The sequence below is a fragment of the Poromitra crassiceps genome, assembly GCF_964638095.1.
Source record: "Poromitra crassiceps genome assembly, chromosome: 2".
NCBI lineage: Eukaryota > Metazoa > Chordata > Actinopteri > Beryciformes > Melamphaidae > Poromitra > Poromitra crassiceps.
Genome location: NC_139624.1, coordinates 36,424,199 through 36,443,428, shown reverse-complemented (window position 1 = coordinate 36,443,428; position 19,230 = coordinate 36,424,199). Strand labels below are relative to the sequence as shown.

The window sequence follows — 19,230 nt, the reverse complement described above, 5'->3', positions numbered from 1 at the left end:
TGACATTGACTAGCTTCGCGGGCCGCTGGCTTTCAGCTTGCGGTCACGCTCGCTTCCCTGTGTTACTCAGGGTAGAGACTCGCTGCACCGGCTTGCGCGCAGGCTTGTGTTAGCGCAGGCTTGTCTCTCAGTGCTTACGCTAGCTTAGCTAGTGGCTTGTTCACGCTTGTTCTCTCGGGTTAACAGGTTGTGGGTATTGTTGCCTTCCCTTCGGGCTGGGCTATTGCCGCTTACGTTCCCGTTGCACGCGCACGTTCGCTAGCCTCCGAGTTGCTTACTGTCTAGCCTGTGCTTCTTGCTAGTTTGCTAGCTTGCTTAAAACGGTACTCCCGCTAACAGGGTGCGGCCTGCGGGAGCTTGCTATTTAGTGATTAGCTTCCTGCTTTCCCTTGTGCTACTGAGCAGGGAAAGTCAGCGAGGGGATGGGCCGTGTGTAAAACTACATTGGCCGAGTATGAACCGGCACAATAAGTGCGTGTTCTGCCTTAGGCAGGAGCACGCTGCACAGGCGCTTTGAACCCTTGGTCTTGCAGCTGCTGGGCTATCTTCACGAGCGAGCCCTTCAAGGGAGCAGTTCGTGGGGCGATGCCCAGGGCCGCAGCTAAGCTCTTGAGAGCTGACCAAGGTCCGCTCTGAAAAAAAGTGTGAAAGCTAGCTTGCATACGTGCAGATAGCATTAGTACTGTTTAGCACAGAACGATAGTATTGTTGCAGATAGCTGGCGTGCACCCGTGCAGTTAGTATCTGTGTGCTAAGTACATTGGGCGCGAGCTACCTCCGTGTAGAGCGCGCACGTTTACTCCGGCTGGAGTAACGTTAGAATGGTCTACAATAGACGTACCGCCCCTTGCTGGCGCTACGCGTCCAGCAGGGGTTTCAGCTCGCCAAGGTCTGGGCTCAGTGCCAGCCTTTGGCTTGTAGCTCTAAGGACAAGCCCACCGCACTTGGTGCCCAGGGCCCGGGGTGGTTGGGAGCTCTCCATGGGTCGCATTCCCTTTGTTGGGGCATCCCCTGCAAGCGCAGGGAGCCTGACAGGGGGCACAGCGCACCTTGGTCCATGGCCACGGCCTGGCCTCGGTTGGCAGCGCTCAGGTCAAGCTCACCGGTTGGCTCACCAAGGCTGGGCTCAGTGCCAGCCTGCGGTTTGTAGCTTTAGGCCCACCGTCCTCGGTGCCCAAGGCCCGAGTTCGGTCGGGAGCTCCCCCAGGGTCTCATACCTGTCATCAAGGCTCGCCTTGGTCCATGGCTACGGCTTGGCCTCGGCTAGAGGCTCCTAGGACAGCCCACCATCAATGGCGCAGAGGGCCCATTGCTGGTCGGGAGCTCTCCTGGGGACCGCACTGTCAAACAAGTCCACGTGCGGCCGGACTCGAAAGAGAACGTTACCTCCGCAGTCCCCCCAGCCGGCGAAAGTCGCACGGCGGGGGGGTTACTTCGATACAACGCACCCACGGGGCGCGTCAGTAGGTGGAGCTTGCGTAAGAAATTCTCCCCCAGCATGCACAGCTTCTACGGAACTGACCATGCGGCACGGGGGGCGTAGCCTCTCACGTCCCGCCCCCCCTTCAGGGTACCGGATCAAAAGGTCCCTGTGCCCAACAATATACTCATGACGGGTTCCGCTCCTTTGGCCACAAGAGACCATCTTTGTCCAACAGGCTCGATGCCTGGGAGCGTCTATGTTCCCCGTCCCCATTACGGCGCACCCTCCAGAAAGGGTACGCTCTACAGTTTGCCAGGCCCCCACCCACGTTCGACGGGACCCCCGATCCGGCCATGGAGGGGGAGTCCTCTCCTCGCCAAAGGGGTGATTCGCTCGGTTCCCAAGGCAGAGGTGCGCTTGGGTGCCCAAGGACGGCTCCATGCGTCCAAAATTGGACCTTCTGCGTCTCAACAAGACGCTGAGGAAGTTCCCGTTCCGAATGCTGTCTTTTCCCTGCCTGTTGAACGCGTTGAGACAGGGGGATTTCTTTACTTCCGTGGATCTGAAAGATGCGTTCTTCCATGTCCACGTGGTCAGGAGACACAGGAAATATCTGAGGTTCTCTTTCCTGGGGAAGGCTTACGAGTTCTGTGTCTTGCCATTCGGCATGTCTTTGAGCCCGCGAACCTTCACGGTGTGCGTGGAGACAGCCTTGGCTCCCCTCCGCGCGAAGGGGATCCGCGTCTTCCTATATCAAACCTTAGGGTTTTTGGTGAACTGGCTCCCTGCGAGCCTTTCGCCAGAGCAACAGGCTCGCACAGTGCGGACAGCAAGGACGTTAGGTCTGTGCCCTCAGTGCCAGTCATGTTGGGCCTGATGGCCTCAGCACTGCATGTGCTCCCACTGGGGAGGTCACCTGCAAACCTTAGGGTTTTGGGTGAACTGGCAGAAGAGTTGCCTCGTCCCAGCTCAGGCGGAGACCTTCCTGGGGCTCGAGCTAGACTCCCGGGCCATGCGGGCCCGTCTTTCGCCGGAGGGACAGGCTCGCACGGTGCGGACAGCGAGGGCAATAGGTGATGTTGGGCCTGATGGCCTCAGCACTGCATGTGCTCCCTTTGGGGAGGTTACACATGCGTCCGTTCCAAATCTGGTTCCTCAGGCTTCGCCTGGACCTGGCCAGGGACCGTCATCGCAGGGTTCCTCTGACAGGTCAGGCCCGGCAGGCGCTGGCCATATGGGCTACCTCTCGAGAGGCACTCGGCTGGGCCCTGTCCTGCTCAGGTTGGTAATTCGCACCGACGCCTCCCTCTGGGGATGGGGTGCGGTGTGCGGACATTTCTTGGCAAACGGCCGGTGGGAGGCTCAGGAGCTTCGCCACATAAACGTGCTAGAGCTGGAGGCGATTCGCCTGGCTCTGCTTCACTTCCAGCGGATCATACATGGACACCATGTGCTGATTCGCTCAGACAATACGGCGGCGATCGCCCACCTGAACAAACAGGGCGGTGTGCGGTCGAAGGCGCTGAACCAGTTAGCGGCGGGGATTCACCTGTGGGCGTATCCCCGTCTCCTTTCAGTGTCGGCGGTTTATCTGCCGGGACGGCTGAATTACAGCGCCGACCTGCTGTCTCGAGGCTATCCCCGTCATACGGAGGGGCTCTATGCGTTTCCACCGATCCCCCTGATCTGGCAGGTGTTGGACAGGGTGAAGGAACAGCGCCTCCGGCTCATTCTAGTGGCCCCATTCTGGCCCAGGCAGACATGGTTTGCGGACCTGGTCTCCCTGGCGCAAGGTCCGCCCTGGGCGTTGCCGGTACGGGCGGATCTCCTATCCCAGGCAGAGGGGGAGGTGTTCCACCCCTCCCCAGGCAGGTGGAAGCTAGCAGTCTGGCTCCTGAATGGGACCAGTTGCTAGCCCGGGTCTTGCCCGATAATGTGTTATGCACTATTCAGAGTGCTAGGGCTGCTTCGACCCGCACTCAGTACACGTACAGGTGGCGGGTCTTTTCGCGTTGGTGCACAAGTAAGGGCGTGGATCCAGTGAACTGCAGTGTGCGACCAGTTCTCTGTTTCCTTCAGAGCCTGCTTGACGCGGGTCAGTCCCCGCAGTCGCTTAAGGTGTACGCCGCGATTTCTGCTTGCCACATGGGAATTGAAGGGAGCCCCGTGGGGGCGTGCCCTTTGGTCTCGCGCTTCATGAAGGGAGCGCGTAAACTGCGCCCGCCGTCGCGGTGCGTCTTTCCCAAATGGGACCTGGTTACGGTGCTGGATGGGCTAATGGGTCATCCGTTTGAGCCCTTGGACTCCACCGATTTCAAAGTTCTGTCTTTAAAGACCGCGCTGCTGCTGGCCTTGTCGTCAGGAAAGAGAGTTGGTGACCTGATTGCCCTCTCGGTGCAGAAGGCCTGTATGGTTTTTGGGAATGATGGGCGCAGGGTTACGTTGCGACCTAACCCGGCTTACCAACCTAAGAATATTAATGCCAGCTATGGTCATAGACTTATCAGCATTCTGTCCCCCGCCGTTCAGTTCGGGTGAGGAGAGGCGCTTGCACACGCTGTGCCCCGTAAGGGCGCTCTCGGCCTATGTGGCCAGGACACGTTCATTACGCACTACAAACCAGTTGTTGGTCTGCTTTGGGCAGAAGGCCCAGGGTGGGCCCCTTTCCAAGGATCGCTTATCACACTGGATAGTGGAGGCGATCGCTTTGGCATACTCTGCCGTGGGTAAGATACCCCCGGAGGGTATCAAGGCAAATTCTACGCAGGGTGTTGCGACATCCTCTGCGTTGTTGCGTGGTGTTTCGGTGGAGGACATGTGCGCCGCAGCCTCATGGTCCTCTCATCACACGTTTGTTTGTTGACGTGTCCGGTTCGCGGTTCGCACACGCGGTAATGTCAGTGGCAAGAAAGTAGTATCGTTGCCGCTCTAAAATGTCATACGGTCAGGCATGAACGTTGCCATGCGGCCGTGGTTCACCGATGCCTCTCGGGTCGCCCTGTGGGGTGCTCCCGGCAGCAAGGGCGGTTGAATTTGGCACTAGAGTGAGAGCTTGAGTTCGAAACGAAGTAAAACATTAGGGTTGTACTACAACCCGGGTTTTACGAGTGAGAACGAGAGCTCTCACTACCCAGCCTTGCTGCGTCGATGCGTCGTTGGTTGCGTCGGTTCTCAGCGGGCTGGAAGAGTGAGTGGCGTACCCGGGGCTGACGGGGCGTGACGTAGTCACGTGGAACCACGTCAGCCCCAGGGGGGCACCACGCCACCTACTGGTGGGTGGTCGGTTTCAATAAAAAGGTAATTTTCGGAGCGAAAATGTCTTCCATAGGGCTGCGTACGCAGCGGATAAGGCACTAGAGTGAGAGCTCTCGTTCTCACTCGTAAAACCTGGGTTGTAGTACAACCCTAACGTTTTCAGACCCGCCTCGCTAAGCTATGGACAGGAAGTGGCCACTCTGTCTCGGTGCCGTGCCGAGATAGCTTCGGACGACCCGCACGATCTGTGCATGTTCTGTCTGGGGCCATTAGCGGACTCACACTTCTGTCGTAAGTGTGCCGCCCTCCTCATGCTGGCGCGTCGCTACCGGGCCGCTGCCGTCCGCGAGGAGCTACCTCCTAGTGGCTTACCCACCATGGGCTGAGCCTTTGCGCGCGCTGCAGAGCGTGCTACTCCCCTCCTCGCGGGGTGGTGGAGAGGCACAGGAAATACCTCAGGTTTTGCTTCCAGGGGGTGGCCTATGAGTTCTGTGGCCTCTCCTTCGGCCTGTCCTTGAGTCGCAGACATTCAGCGACTGTGTGAACACGCCGCTGGCTCCCCTCGGTGCGAAGGGGATACGCGTCTACGTCTACCTCGACAACGTGCTCAAAGCGGCGGACTCAAGGGACCTCGCCACTGCGTATACCAGGGCATTGATGGACTACCTGCAGACCCTGGGGTTTTTGATAAACTGGCAGAAGAGTTGCCTCGCCCCGGCTCAGGTGACCACCTTCCTGGGGCTGGAGTTGAGCTCGTTGGCGATGACGGCGCGGCTTCAGGCGGGGGCGCATTGTGCGGTTAGCCAAAGCCCTGCGTGCGGGGCGCACAGCGTCGGTGCATCAGTGCACTGTATTCCTGGGGAATAGGGCTGCGGCGGTTGCCATGCTCCCGCTGGGACGACTACGCATGCGTCCATTCCAGATCTGGTTCCTCAGTCACCGCCTCGATCCAGACAGGGACCATCATCGAAAGTGTATTTGATGAGTCTGGCTTGACGGACGCTGCTTACCTGGGCGGAGCCTCGCTGGCTCTCCACGGGTGTGCGATTGGGGCCCGTTCCACTCAGGCGTGTCATTCGCACCGACACCTCGCAATGGGGATGGGGCGCGGTGTGCAACGGCCTCTCGGCAAACGGCCAGTGGGGAGCCCAGGAGCTTCGCCACATAAACATGCTAGAGCTGGAGGCGGTTTCATTTATTTATTTGTTTATTGAACAGGGACAAATGCATTGAACATTTTTCATATGACCTACAAAACAGATGTCATGCATACAGGTTTCTAGCCAAGACTAATTTGCAACCCCTGTCCCTGGTTAGGGACCGTTTGTTATTTAGGGAAGGGTCATCCTGTTTTAAATTTAGTCTTAGGGAGGGTACACTCTCTTTAATTTGAGTCCAGGGGAGGGGTATACAATTTTGATTCGATAAAAATATATATATATATATTTTTTTTTTTATGTTTGCTTTTCGGACTTCAACAACTACTGAGTTGCTTCATTTACACCCCTCCTGTCCAAACTGTTTGGTATGTCCCGGTGCATTGTTTCTCTTTGGCGGTCCTATCTGTCGATCTTTGTGCTTGGCCTATCCAGACAGTAGGCGTGTACAGTATCTGGCGAATCAGTGGCGCTTTTCTGGTGATAATACGGAAGTACATTTCCAGCGCGAATAACCCACTGGAACAAAGTCGAACAAACAAACAGACATGGCATCAAAAAATATAGAGAGGACGAATGTCCATAAAACCAGCTTTCTGCACAGAAGATTAAGGATTTCGCTGCAGTCTCTCTCTGCTGTCGATGTTCTTGTCAAATTCGAAGATGCTTTGGACAAAAAGGAGGACAACAAACTGAGAGGAATCAAACGAGTGCTGGAAGAGTTACTGCTGCCTCACAACAACGGCGACAAACCATGTGGATGGCTTCATTTCAGTTTTGCGTTTAAGTTGTTTTCTTCTTTTTTTGAACGTGAACACATTCAAATAGAATGGTTTCGGGATTGCCTACCAATCACTCGGCATCCCTGTTTTAATCTATAGGACTAAAGCAGGTCAGCAATTTATTATTCTCAATGATGGGACAGCGGCAATTGAGAGCTTTTTTCTAGCTAAATAGCATATTGTTTGGGGAGGGTCAATCATATTTTTCAAAAAAAAAAAATATATATATATATATATATATATATTATTTTTTTCATATTTTAAATTTTTATAGAACACAAACAAGACAAAACAGACAAACAGGCTCAGACACAGGGGAAAGAAAGAAAGAAAAAAAAATATATATATATAATCAACATTACAAAGTGGTGCCGCCAGCTACCTAAGGTGCTTATGTTCTTGTAAACGATATACTTGGGATTTCACTCAAGGGGTCTATGGGAAGCCAGCCGGGCGAGTCACAAGGGAAAATATATTTTGATCAGAGAAGGGGCACAGATTTTATTTCAGAGCACACCAAATCCCTCCAGTGACCCCCCCTTCTAAATAACAAACTTAGGCCTTTACTATTAAAACAAAAGTTCAAGAGAAAGGTTAAAACAGTACCAAAACGTTAAAAATGAACTATATAAAACAGAACAAAATAAAGACAAAAAAAACAGATAAGGACAGAAAACTAAAATCGTACAATACTATGTAAAAGTCAATGTTCACAGGCTTGTTTCAGTTTCAGCCATTGTTTTGCTTGTGTGTTAAAAACGGTGAGTTCTGTCCATGTTTTTATTTCAGGTGGTAATGTGTTCCATAATTTGGTACCTATTACCGAGAAGGATGTCCGAATGTTGTTCTGCGTTTCGCTGTTCTACAGTTCCCGCTTGCTGCACCCCTAGTTCTAACACCACCGTCTTGTTTGTTTACTAACTGGCAGAGTATCTCTGGAGCAAGACTGTTCACACATTTAAAAATCAGTTTTAAAAATGAGAAGCCGACAAAACTGTCAAAACTTAGTAGATTATATTTCTTGATATTCGCCGGGCTCTACGCCACTTCCGACATCAGATACATGGTCACCACGTTCTGATTCATTCGGACAACATGGCCACAATCGCCTACTTGAACAACCAGGGCGGTGTACGGTCGAAGGCCTTGAACCAGTTAGCGGCAGAGATACACCGATGGGCGCCACATCCGCCTGCTCTCCCTGTCAGCAGCACACTTGCCGGGCTGGCTGAACTTCGGGGTGGACTTGCTCTCGCGGAGCAAGCCCAGGCAACATCCCATTGTTTAATTTTTTTTCCTTTTCTTTCTTTTCCTATGTCTGAGCCTGTCTTGTCATATATTGTTCTATAAAAATTGAAAATAAATTTTATTTAAAAAAATACACACAAATAGCCGCAAGCTGCAATGGCAGGGGTTCAAGCCTTGTGCAAATTGAACACCTAATAGTCCTTGAGGCAAATTTGTAGAGCACGTTCAGGTGAACATGTGGAAAAAAGTAGCTTGAAAATTGGAGAAACAGCCTGGGAGTTACAAACGGGTGTGAAGTCACGGCATATTTTGTGTTAGGCCACGCCCACTTTTTACATCTGCGGCGCCCCCTTTTGGTCAAATTGCGAAATAGCATGTCAGAAATGCCATTCCAGATGAGGCTGAGAAGTTTGCAACCGATTATGCGATTTCCAAACTTTTCAAATATCTCAAAAGTTTTCCAGACGGACCTTGAGGGTCCTTGAGGCAAATTTGTAGAGCAAGTTCACCTGAACATGTAAACAAAAAAAAAAGTTTGAAAATCGGACAAAGGGCGTGGAAGTTATGGCCTTTAATGTAAAACCTTTAATTATAGCGCCACCTTCAGGCCGATTCAAAAAACATTTCTTGAAATTAGCACCCAATATCTGTCTTTGTGCCAAATTTCAGGAAAGTAGATTTCAAAAATCCCTAGATGCTTCCTGCCGATTTTGGTGGAAATCGGTCAAACGGTCTAGGAGGAGATGTCGAAAATGTGTTTTCCAAACTTTTCAAAATATCCCCAAAATTTTCCAGATGGACCTTAACTCATTGAGTGCCAGCCACTTTTGGAAAACGGATGCTCCCAGTGCCAGCCCTTTCAGAGCGTTTTCAGTGATTTCTCGAGGCCCACAGAATATTGTGTGATATTACTATGTAAACACCGAACACGCACAAAGAACGATGAGACTCTATTGTATCATCAGCAAAAAAAAGTTTATTGATATCATTTTCCGTTCTTTAGTTATCAGCCGGAGAAGATAGGTTGATTTCACCAAAAACAGACGTTTCAGACTATAAGCTGAGATAATGAGCCTTTTGTGAAATTAAGCATTTCAAGCAAATCACTGACTCTGAAGCTAATATTTTCTGACCTGAAACATCTGAACAGTAATTTCCTTCAATAAAACAGCACCCCCACCCCCCTCAACTGCAAACTCCTCCTCTGTGGGAGTGTCTCTGGTGGCTCTGCTCGAATCTCTGCTAGCTGCGTCAGGCGACGAATCTCTGCATGGAGCTGCCGGGGATAAACTCATCCCCAGACCAACACACAGCTTGCATGCCAGAGCTGGGAGAAACTCACCCCCACACCAACACACAGCCTGCATGCCGGCGGAGCTGGCAGAAACTCAACCTCAACTCAAACTCAACCCCACACTAACACACAGCACCCAGCGTCTATTTTCGGAGCGCTCCGTTTTTGTGCGCTGGCTCCCAGCGCGACACCGAAAAGCCAAACCGGACTGCTGAGAATGGTTTGGCCCTTCGGCGTCGGGTGCTGCTTTTCTGGCGGCTAATCGTGTGGAGAAACTATGCAGCAGAGACAGAGGGGCTCAGTTGTGGGAGCGGATTGACTGCTGTTCGCAGCTAACGTTAGCTCCAGCCAGAGCAATCTATACGGCTCTGGCTCCAGCATCGGTTTCCGTTTCATCACGGGGCTTCTTCTGCTGTTTTTCCTCACCTTTCTCTAATCTGGAGAGCACTGTCGCCACCTAATGGGTCCGTAAAATAGCTTCTACACATTCGACATCCCCCATACTTTCACAGGAGATGCATCAGGCTTTGATCCACGTCCCACCGTCAAAAAACGCAATTGACGACTTTAGTCGTCATTGGCACTCTACGTTACTATTTGAATTGACGATGATAGTCGTCATTGGCACTCAATGAGTTAAGGGTCCTTGAGGCAAATTTGTAGAGCAGGTTCACATGAACATCTGGAAAAAAAAGTTTGAAAATCGGACAAACCGCGTGGAAGTTATGGCCTTTAATGTAAAACCTTTAATTATAGCGCCACCTTCAGGCTGATTCGAAAAATATTTTTTGAGCAGCAACCAGCCACCAATATCTGTCTTTGTGCCAAATCTCAGGTATCTACCCCCAACTCACGGGAATTTGCGTCGGGGCAGATGAACAACAACAACAAGGACAAGAACAAGAATAAACCGGCACAAAAACAATAGGGTTTCAGCCCCTTCGGGGCTTGAACCCCTAATAACCCAGCACAAAAACAATAGGGTTTCAGCCCCTTCGGGGCTTGAACCCCTAATAACCCAGCACAAAAACAATAGGGTTTCAGCCCCTTTGGGGCTTGAACCCCTAATAACCCAGCACAAAAACAATAGGGTTTCAGCCCCTTCGGGGCTTGAACCCCTAATAACCCAGCACAAAAACAATAGGGTTTCAGCCCCTTCGGGGCTTGAACCCCTAATAACCCAGCACAAAAACAATAGGGTTTCAGCCCCTTTGGGGCTTGAACCCCTAATAACCCAGCACAAAAACAATAGGGTTTCAGCCCCTTCGGGACTTGAACCCCTAAATACACATACACACATGTCCAGGGTGAGCTGCCAGTACCTTTAACGTGATCAATGCCTATGCGTAGAGCATTCTCAGGTTCATAGCTGAGTAGGTGGAATTTAATGGCTGAAAACAAATCTCCTTCAGACATGGCTGCCTCTGCCAAGGCCTTGCACTCCTCTAATGGAGGGAGACCACACTGGAATGACAAACAGATCAAATGACAAACATTAAACAAACCAACCAAAACCAAAACATCAAACCTGCAACTGGCCTCATAGTTATTATCACCATCACGCCACTGACATTCATTGTATATATATATATATATATATATATATATATATATATATATATATATATATATCGCAACAGTGAGGAGATCCAGGTTGTTAGATTGACTTCTTTCATTTAAGTTACAAAAATAGTTTGCCTTAGTTTTGTAACTTAAATAAAAGAAGTCAATCTAACAACCTGGTGTGCGTGGGACTAGCAGCACAGCTGTGCACAGGGCACTACTTTCTTTTATATATATATATATATATATATGTAAGGGATAATGGATAGTGAGCCGGTGATTACTGGCGAAATAATGACCGACAGGTGAATGATTGAGCCTGACGCGCAGCGGAGGGCTTAATCATTCACCTGAAGGTCATTATTTCCAGTAATCACCGGCTCACTATCCATTATCCCGCTTAGAACACGGCCTACAACTAAATCATTCAATAATCTGACAAAAATAATTATTCAAATAGATTTTTTAATAGCGTTTTCAACGACAAAGCGGTTTCATTCGTAATTGGCACACAAGACACCACAGCTGCAACTGGTTGGCCTAATTAGTAGTGTCTTGCTGACAAAAGGCTCTTATCAACTGATTAATCCAGGTGTGGCAGAGCAGCGGTCGGTTGTCGAGAAATAATGATCGGTGAATCTTGTTGATTGACCAATCAGAATCGAGTATTCAAGAGAGCCTTGTTCTAAATATATATATATATTAGGGCTGTCAGCGCTAACACGTTAATCGCGCGTTAATGCGTGCCGACCATAACGCGTTTTTTTATCACGTTAATCGCATGCCGCTATTTTGTCCCTTCGTCGCACCCGTACTTGTAGTCAAGCCGTTCGGTTTCCTGTCTCCTGCTTGTGCAGGAGGCATGGAAGAGAACGACAGCAATACGCTTTTAAATGGCTCGTTTTACTTAAAAAAAAACTCCCCAAATGGCACAGTGGACAAGTCAAGAGCCGTAGTTTGCACCTTGTGTAAAACGGAATTAAAATGTCACCGAAGTACATCGAGTTTGAGGCGAGCGATCAACTAAAAGTAGCTAGCGGCCAGCTAGCGGCCAGCTAGCTAGTGCGAGACTCATCACTCATTCTTCATTATCAATACACAGTTTCCAATACTGAGCCATTATTCACATGGAAGTGCCAAAGTTTTTAGCTCAGACACAGCCTTCTTCGGCTGTGTCATTTTGGGTTTCGACTGCTCCACAGCGCCGCCGCTGGAAGTATCGGTTCTAGATATATTTTGTAGACATTGTTACCTCCTGTCTACATTCCAAAACTAAAATTCAAGATCACAAAGTACATTTATTTGCATTCATTTGATTCCCAATCACGACACACTGGTAAGAATGATTAATATCTAATTAAAAATGCTTTGAAATGCAGAATAATGGCATTTTAAACATGCGATACAAAGATGCGATTAATCGTGATTAACTATAGTTAATCGCACGATTAATCACGATTAATCACGATTAATCACGATTAATCACGATTAATAAAATGAATCGTTTGACAGCCCTAATATATATATATATATATATATATATATATCATAACACATCAGCAGAAAACATAGAAGAGTCATTCCATTGAATACAAAAACTAAATTTATATTTAAGTGATTGATGCTGACTCACCCTCTCATGTAATTGGTTGATTTTAGCAGTACTTCCTGGGTAAAATGCACAGAGCTTGGCCAATAGAAGCTTCTTGTCAGGAATCATGTGGAGCAGGTCAGCTGATAGCTCCCTGGTTGTAAACACAGCAAGGATGAAAAGATCTCACAAAGCAAGAGAAGGGGGTTGCAAGCTCACTTTGATCGTAACCCTGACCTTTTGGTTTCATGACAGCGGCTTACTTTAAAATTATAATTTCAAATATTTTCATGTGAATACATTTCTGTTAAGTCACAATCTATCGCCAGCTGAGTTAACACAATGGTGATTGAGACTATGGGTGGCCCATTGATAGAAGCCTCTAGGTTGGGTGGATCAAACTCAAAAAATATCGTATATACTCATTATACTGTAGCTCACTGTATACTGCTCAGACAGTGACGGTAAAGGCATGGTGTACCTTGGTTATGTTGGGGGGATATGGCAAATGAGCTAAACTCCTGGAAAAGTGGCATATCCCTTTAACCACAATTCAGCAGAATGATTCATTTTAATGTCAGAATCTACTTTGTTCCTATTCGTTTATGTGTGATTTTCAGACCTGTTTCACCACAATAACAGTGAATGGAGAGAGAGAGAGAAAGAAATGCAATTCTGTAAGTGTCCTCCGGAGTCCCAGAGCAACGTGGCGATTGTGGGGTTATATCATGGCCAGGAAGCTACACAACCCAAGGCACTATCAAAGTTCAACATCTCCATAAGTGAGATGAATAATGAAGTCGCTTCATATTTAATATTTTCTTTTCCTAGGATCTTAGGGTTGTGGTAATTTAGCATGCAAAAGACCATTAGAACATTCGAGTCAAAGGTACAAATTAACAAGGCTAGGTGAAACCTAGGACCAGCGCAGAAAAGCGTTGACGAGCCTGTTGGCTGTAGCAGGCAGCGGCATTGTTAATGGGAAGGGCTGTTAGTAGGGCTTGGTATCAAGTTTCGATACTTACTTCGCCTTCCTCTGTGCCAGCCATGAGAAAACGGGAGAAAGTAATCAAGAGATGTGTTTGATCATCGGAGGAATGAGGAAATGATCGATCAGTTTGCGAGGGCGGTGAGGACGTGTTGAATAGCCGAGGGGAAAACGGGAACGATCAAATAGCAGAGTTGATATGACAGGGACGAGGACGAGGACCAGAACAAATCAAAAATAAACACAGGAACAGCTAGGCAGCAGCGGGCAGAAGGCACTCACAGCAGCCCGCTGTCCTTCTCAAGAGCTCTTCAGTTGGTTCATGAAATCGCTGGGCTGCGTGCCCTCCAGTGTTGCTCCTGGCCAATCCCAGCGCCACAGGGCGTGGTTATTGCTTATCCTATGTTGGGTTAGAAATCTAAAAGGGGGATCGTGTGTGTGTGTGTGTGTGTGTGTGTGTGTGTGTGTCTGTCTGTCTGTCTGTCTGTCTGTCTGTCTGTCTGTCTGTCGGTGTGTCTGTCTGTCTGTCTGTCTGTCTGCACACTCACACCGAGTAAACTGTATTGTTGAATGTAAAAAAAAAGCACTTCATGTGTGTATATATATATATATATATATTTTTTTTTTGTCATTTGTGTCCTAACGAATAATATTTACATGTCTGATGTCAATACAGTTCAAAATAAAATAATTGAGAGTGAGTTATGCCTGAGATTGTGCCCTTTTACAAAAATGCTTTTTTCTCCCTTTTCTCTTCCCAGACAGGCTTTTTTGGTGAACATGGGGTGTATAAAAAGGGTTATAAGTAGAGTACAGAACATGCTAAAAGCTAACTTTCTTTTTGGGGATGAAAGTAGAGACTTAGATCTTCATTTCAAGGTATTGGACATCACTGTAGTCCTAGTACAGAATTTACTGTGGGTCTTGAAAGATGACCAAACATTATGGAAATACTTGGCCTGTGCCAAAAATGCCAGTCAGATATTGGCAGTGAATGAGTTAACAGACCCGCGATCTGTCACTTTGATCTGGTTTGACTGAACAGGATCAAAGCTATCTAGTTTAACGATACTACGACGCTGGTTTTCTACTCGATAACTGAAGCTGGGTTTATCTGGGATCTGCCTGTGCACACGCACGTTTTTCGCTCGTGCACAGGCGCGCGTCCACGCGAAAGAGGTGCGCTAGCCAATCACATTATGAACAGCTGAGTTGATCCACGCCCACACCCATTTCCTCATTCAATGAAAGCGCAGTGGGATCAGAGATTTTTGCGGATATTTAATGTAGCCTATGTCAGAATGAAAATCCGCGTTGGACATAGTCTGCGGAAGGACTGTCTAAAGCTGCCGCTTGTAGCCTATTCACATCAGTCATTTGATTTACTTTGATCAGCGATTTCTGTCTCCTACAGCAGCTTTGTGCGAGTGTAAATGTACATTAAATGTGTAATCTCAGTCTATAAATTTCCACAATGCCTATTTAGACCATAGATTTAGAAAGCATGCTCAATTAATAATGATCTCTATCACTCATTATGTGTGTGTGGTTGCACTGATCGAATAATTCATATAGGCTATAGGCTATAATAACGATATCCTAATATAAAAGAGAAAACTGCTGAACTGAATTGAGACGATGCGGGCATACTTTTCATTGATAAAAACTAGCCTATTTTTGCTCATATATTGGCATACAGCCTACAGGACACAGTTAGCTGAAACATGCAAGAGTAGCCTGCATATTTAGTATTGGAGCTATCCCATATTTATCCCATATCTATATTATATGTATAGGCTTTTCTGGCATGTAGGAGAATATCACCCTCACTCGTTTATGATATGCGCTGCGGTGATTAATAGTGATCATATTTCTCCACGCATCGTTGAGCTGTTAAGACATAAAGTGGTAAGTAGGCTTAATTTAATTATGTAACCTACAGAGCCACAAATGTTTTTCTTGTTCTATTCTCAGTTGACTGCAATCTATTTTTCATATGGCGATCTTATATGAATGGTGAGTGACTCCAGAGAGCCGATTATATGGGTCTGTCATGGATTTTGATCTTATCCTCTGAAGCTAACCTGGTCGGGACCAGGTTAGCTTTGCAGCATGAGTTGCCATGGTGATTAGAAGTTAACTTGCTTTGTAGTACGGCTAAACCAGGTTCAAACTCAAACTTACTCGGATAAGGCATTAAACTAGCTACGTAGTACAGGCTACAGATCCCTCAGTCTGACAAATCCATGCATCTGGCTGTGAGTTGTAGCTAGCATTAGATCGTTGAAATTAATTGCCGCCGTAACGTTATCCGCAAGCGGGCTTTGTGTATTTTTAGCAACTCGTTAACAAACACTGATGTCATGATAGTTTGTTGAATGTAAATGTGATTCATTTATATTGATAGGCTAGTCACTGAATGCATGAAGTGGAGCTGTCTCGTCAGATTTGACAAGAATGACGTTCTGTTGCAGCAGTGAGCATTATACCCCATTCAAGACAACTCGAGCAAGACCGCCGGAAAAAATGGGTTCCGACCTGTAAAAAGTGAATTGAACGGTCGTCCAGGCCAGAATTACAGCTCGGAAATTCGGGTATCATTCAGAGCTCCGGTTTCTCCGAGTTGACGTCACAGCCACATCAAAATGGCTACTTGCATCGTTAATGATAATCACAGAATTATTATAAAGACGTTTGTTGACGTTTTAACACACAAGTTGAGTTCTTAATTATGTAATGTTAACGTTTCATATGTGTTTGTATCATCTGTGTTTCGCTCTGTGTGAAATTCAGCATTCAGCATGTTCGGTTAGCATTGTTCGCTAGTAGGTAGCTACCATGCTAACGCGGGTTGCTATAGCAACAGTTTGGGCTTTCCCCCCGAGCGGGAGGTGCAGCGTGAACGCAAATCTGTCCAGGGCAGAGGTTCCGTGTTGAAACCTCCGGCGGGCCGAGTTGTCATGAATGCGGCATTAAACACTGATCTGCAACGCTAGCTGTTTAATTAATTAGCGTTAACGTTATGTGCAAGCGGGCAGTTATCGCCCATTATGTATTTTTAGCAACTCGTTAACAAACGCTGATGTCATGATAGTTTGTTGAAAATAAATGGGATTCACTTTGTGCCATTATTGATAGGCTAGTCAATGCTCAACTAGTCTTCCATGCATTAAGTGGATCCATCTCATCAGTTTGGACAAGAATAGAGTTCTGTTGCATCAGTGAGCATTAAACACTGATTTGCAACTCTCTGTTTTGCACTGAAAACTATTCCACTGATTTATTTGTTTTACATTTCTTTCCTTTGTAGTATTCCAATATTTTTTGTAGGGACGGCAATAAGTTTAGAGAACTTAAAGTTATGTTAAATACAGTAGGTTTAATTTTTTTCTGCTGTAAAACTTAAGATGGGGGGGAAACTAAAGATTTGTAAAATAATTTAAATGTGTAATGCAGTTTTATTTTTGTTAAAATAGATTTTTCTAAAAATTGGTATCGAAAAAAGTATCGTTCAGGAACCGGTATCGAAATCCAAGTATCGAAACGGTATCGATATCGAAAATTTTTGAACGATACCCAGCCCTAGCTGTTAGTGGCAAAAGTATGAAGGATATAATGGAAAATCACTATGGTAAGAAAGCCCATGAAAGGGATTATGTAATTATGTACTTGAATATAATACAACATTTTATTATAATACTTGCATTCATACACCTAACCCTAACCTTATAACTTTGTGAGGTGTAGGGGTGTGTGTGTGTGTGTGTGTGTGTGTGTGTGTGTGTGTGTGTGTGTGTGTGTGTGTGTGTGTGTGTGTGTGTGTGTGTGTGTGTGTGTGTGTGTATGTGTGGATTGTCAGCACCAGTGGCTCCTGCATTACATTACTGGCTTTCCTTGAAGCTAAGCAGGTCTGGCTTAGGATACTCCTTGGATGGGAGACGTGCTGAAGTGGTGTTGGAGGACCAGTGGTCAGACGAATAATCTGATCTGATGAATAATCTCTCCAATGCCCCAGGGCAGAGACAGGGACTCTGTTCTGTGAGTGAGCACCGTCCTTCGGATGAGACGTTAAACCGAGGTCCTGACTCTCTGTGGTCATTAAAGATCCCATCTGCACTCTTCACAAGAGTAGGGGTGTAACCCTGGTGCCCTGGGGGGTGTAACCCCGGTGCCCTGGGGGGAGTAACCCCGGTGCCCTGGGGGGTGTAACCCCGGTGCCCTTGGGGGTGTAACCCCGGTGCCCTGGGGGGGAGTAACCCCGATGCCCTGGGGGGTGTAACCCTGGTGCCCTGGGGGGAGTAACCCCGGTGCCCTGGGGGGAGTAACCCCGGTGCCCTGGGGGGTGTAACCCCGGTGCCCTTGGGGGTGTAACCCCGGTGCCCTGGGGGGGAGTAACCCCGATGCCCTGGGGGGTGTAACCCTGGTGCCCTGGGGGGAGTAACCCCGGTGCCCTGGGGGGAGTAACCCCGGTGCCCTGGGGGGTGTAACCCCGGTGCCCTGGGGGGAGTAACCCCGGTGCCCTGGGGGGTGTAACCCCGGTGCTACACATCGGTGGTGGATGAATTGAGTTCCCTCCCCCTCCCTCCTTTGATATGTGAAGTGCTTTGAGTATCTAGAAAGGCGCTATATAAATAAAATCTATTATTATTATCATTCTAATGATCTAAAAGATGTGTATTAACATTAAAAGGACCCCACCCCTCTCTATAGCCTCACGGTGCCTTTTCTTCAACTTCTACTGTTGTAATGACATCTCTCCCAGTTAGCACTATACCAAAATCATAAGATCATCATGAAATAGTGTACGCTGCCTGTCCCCTTAAACCTCTGGGGCGACATTACAGAAACTTCCTAAATTCCAAATCCTATCCTAAATGATTGGTAACCATGGTAATTAGAGTTAGGACTTGATTTAGGAAAACACCCATTACAGAACAACAGTTCCTAAGTCAATATTCTCATCCAAATTTAAAATGGGAAAAGCGTATTACAGAAGCGTCCCAACTCCCCAAAATCTTAAAAAAGCTCTCCTAACTTTAAGATGCCAGCTATGCTAACTAATTTACGCTATTTTCAACTGGAACAACAGCCATCTTGCATCTGGTTATAATTTATAGCCTATTTATAGCCTACCTACCTACGTTATGGCTGCGCTGTTATTACATTTGCAAAACCAACAAAATGTCAACAGGCGCAATGTATTTGCCGAAAGGCTCATGCGGGACCCGAATGACGTTTTGCGTTTTGATGACAGAACGCTCGTTAATCGATACAGACTGCCCCGGGACATGATACTGCAGCTACCGGAGGAGCTGAGACCTGTGTTGGAGAGACCGACTAGGCGACACGGGGCTCTGCCGGTTGTAGTACAACTTACAAATGCACTTCGGTTTTTTGCGAAGGGAGATTTTCAAACTGAAGTGGCCGACATATCCAAAATATCTTAGCCTGCTATGTCACGTAATTTAACTGAGGTAGCAACAGCCATCAGCAATTTGGCTCCTTGGTACATACAGTTTCCAAGGGGGAGGAATGCCTGATGCGGCAGAGACGGTTTCTGCTATTTTCGCCCATTCCCTCTCTTTCACCTCCCGCGTGAGGGTGGCTGAAAACTTTCCGAAAAGCACGTCTTTAACCTTTTATACGGCGGTCACTAAAACCTCCAACTCATCTGCCTTGAAGTTAAATGCCCTTCGTTTTTGGTCCATTGCCCCACAATCTCAAAAATGTTCGACAACAAGTTAACACACATCGTTAGCCTACTAGCTAATAGCAGGCTACTAGCGCTCCTACTTCCCCCGCGAGTTGAGAAAGGAGGAGGTGTCTGTTGCTAGTGGTTGCTAGGGTAACAGACAGAAAAGTTGATAACCGATGCTGGATGAGTATTTAGGATTTCCTAACAAGACATAAGATAGGATTTAGCAAGATA

The 19,230-nt window shown here is 47.7% G+C and overlaps 2 protein-coding genes across 4 annotated transcripts in view; both read right to left on the bottom strand.

The window, feature by feature from the left end:
• Positions 1–19,230, bottom strand: part of grm8a (glutamate receptor, metabotropic 8a) — a gene marked incomplete at both ends in the record, with an annotated part of 1,167,224 nt that overhangs the window by 583,635 nt on the left and 564,359 nt on the right. The gene's annotated exons all lie outside the window — the stretch shown is intronic.
• The window catches only part of LOC310794938 (WD repeat-containing protein 17-like), a gene marked incomplete at both ends in the record, with an annotated part of 138,648 nt that overhangs the window by 20,518 nt on the left and 98,900 nt on the right, over positions 1–19,230 (bottom strand). For both annotated transcript variants that reach the window (XM_083656969.1, XM_083656970.1), the window contains 2 exons: positions 10,482–10,623; positions 12,356–12,467. In XM_083656969.1, coding sequence (XP_083513095.1) covers positions 10,482–10,623; positions 12,356–12,467 — 254 coding nt within the window. The remainder of the gene's footprint in view (positions 1–10,481; positions 10,624–12,355; positions 12,468–19,230) is intronic.